We start from the raw sequence: 1,145 nt of genomic DNA on the forward strand, positions 1-1,145 counted from the left end.
AGTAATCTTTTATGGTACTTCAGGCTGTTCTACCAGATGGCGATGTTGTCAAGACTGGTTCTCGGGCTCGAAAGAGTGCAGCTGGGTATACAAGAACTGCTCCTGTTTCTTAAGAGTAAAAGGCTTCATTTGTCCGGGAGTGAAATCTTAGTTGCGCTGTGCTGCTTGGTTGCTTTTTCCCATAATGTCTTACATATTGTATATATGAGGTTATACATTTGTTGTTGCCTTTACTATTGACAACTTTTTTTTTTTACTTTCCACCATGTTGAATGTCAGATATGACCTAACTCCGTTGATCATTGGAAGTGAAGGGACTTTAGGGGTAATTACAGAAGTGACTTTACGACTTCAAAAGCTTCCATCTCATTCTGTGGTAGGTCTTCTGTTTTGATTTATTCACTGTTGAAATAATATTTTGCTACCTATTTTTACTGCATTGGGTATACTTGAATATTAACTATTAAGTTTTAACAACTCAACATGTTTCTCTGTTTAGGATATACACTCTTTATGTAGCACATGTTGTGGAGAAACACCATTCTTCATGCTGTATTACTATGACTTAACTGTTATCTTGCATCTTAAGAATGGAAACAACATTTGTATGAACACACCATATTTTCTTTTAACTGTCTATCTTATTAAGGACATGCACAATAAGTTGAGGCAAGTGTTTGAACAAGTGATGGTGACACTGATGACTTCCCAATTAAAATAGGACTGCACCATGGGGCAGCTTTGAGCCCTTATCTTTTCACTAGTAGAAAACCATCCATTAGTCCCGGTTCGTAAGGGCCTTTAGTCCCGGTTCATGAACCGGGACTAATGGGTCGTTACTAATACCTCCACCCATTAGTCCCGGTTCAAACCAGAACCGGGACCAATGTGCCTCCACGTGGCCCTGTGCGCCCACCCCAGTCAGGGGCCTTTGGTCCCGGTTGGTGGCTCCAACCGGGACCAAAAGTCAATTTTTTTTAAAAGTGGCTGCTTTAGGGGTTATTTTTAGGTTGTTATTATAGCTAGCTAATAGAGAGAAGTGTCCTCTCTTATATCTTCATCCTTGGTTTATCAACGCTGCTGCTATGTTCATTGCACCCCCGCAGATATAAAATGCTCATGCATGCTTGCTTTATACATCATAT

The 1,145-nt window shown here is 40.2% G+C and overlaps 1 protein-coding gene across 1 annotated transcript in view; it reads left to right on the top strand.

Annotated features, from left to right (window-relative positions):
- LOC119321895 (D-lactate dehydrogenase [cytochrome], mitochondrial-like) overlaps window positions 1-1,145 on the top strand; it is a 21,209-nt gene that overhangs the window by 6,736 nt on the left and 13,328 nt on the right. Inside the window, exons 9-10 of the mRNA XM_037595407.1 lie at window positions 18-85; window positions 280-376. Of these exons, the coding sequence (XP_037451304.1) occupies window positions 18-85; window positions 280-376 (165 nt within the window). The remainder of the gene's footprint in view (window positions 1-17; window positions 86-279; window positions 377-1,145) is intronic.

The sequence above is a fragment of the Triticum dicoccoides genome, chromosome 6B, assembly GCF_002162155.2.
Source record: "Triticum dicoccoides isolate Atlit2015 ecotype Zavitan chromosome 6B, WEW_v2.0, whole genome shotgun sequence".
Taxonomy (NCBI): Eukaryota; Viridiplantae; Streptophyta; class Magnoliopsida; order Poales; family Poaceae; genus Triticum; species Triticum dicoccoides.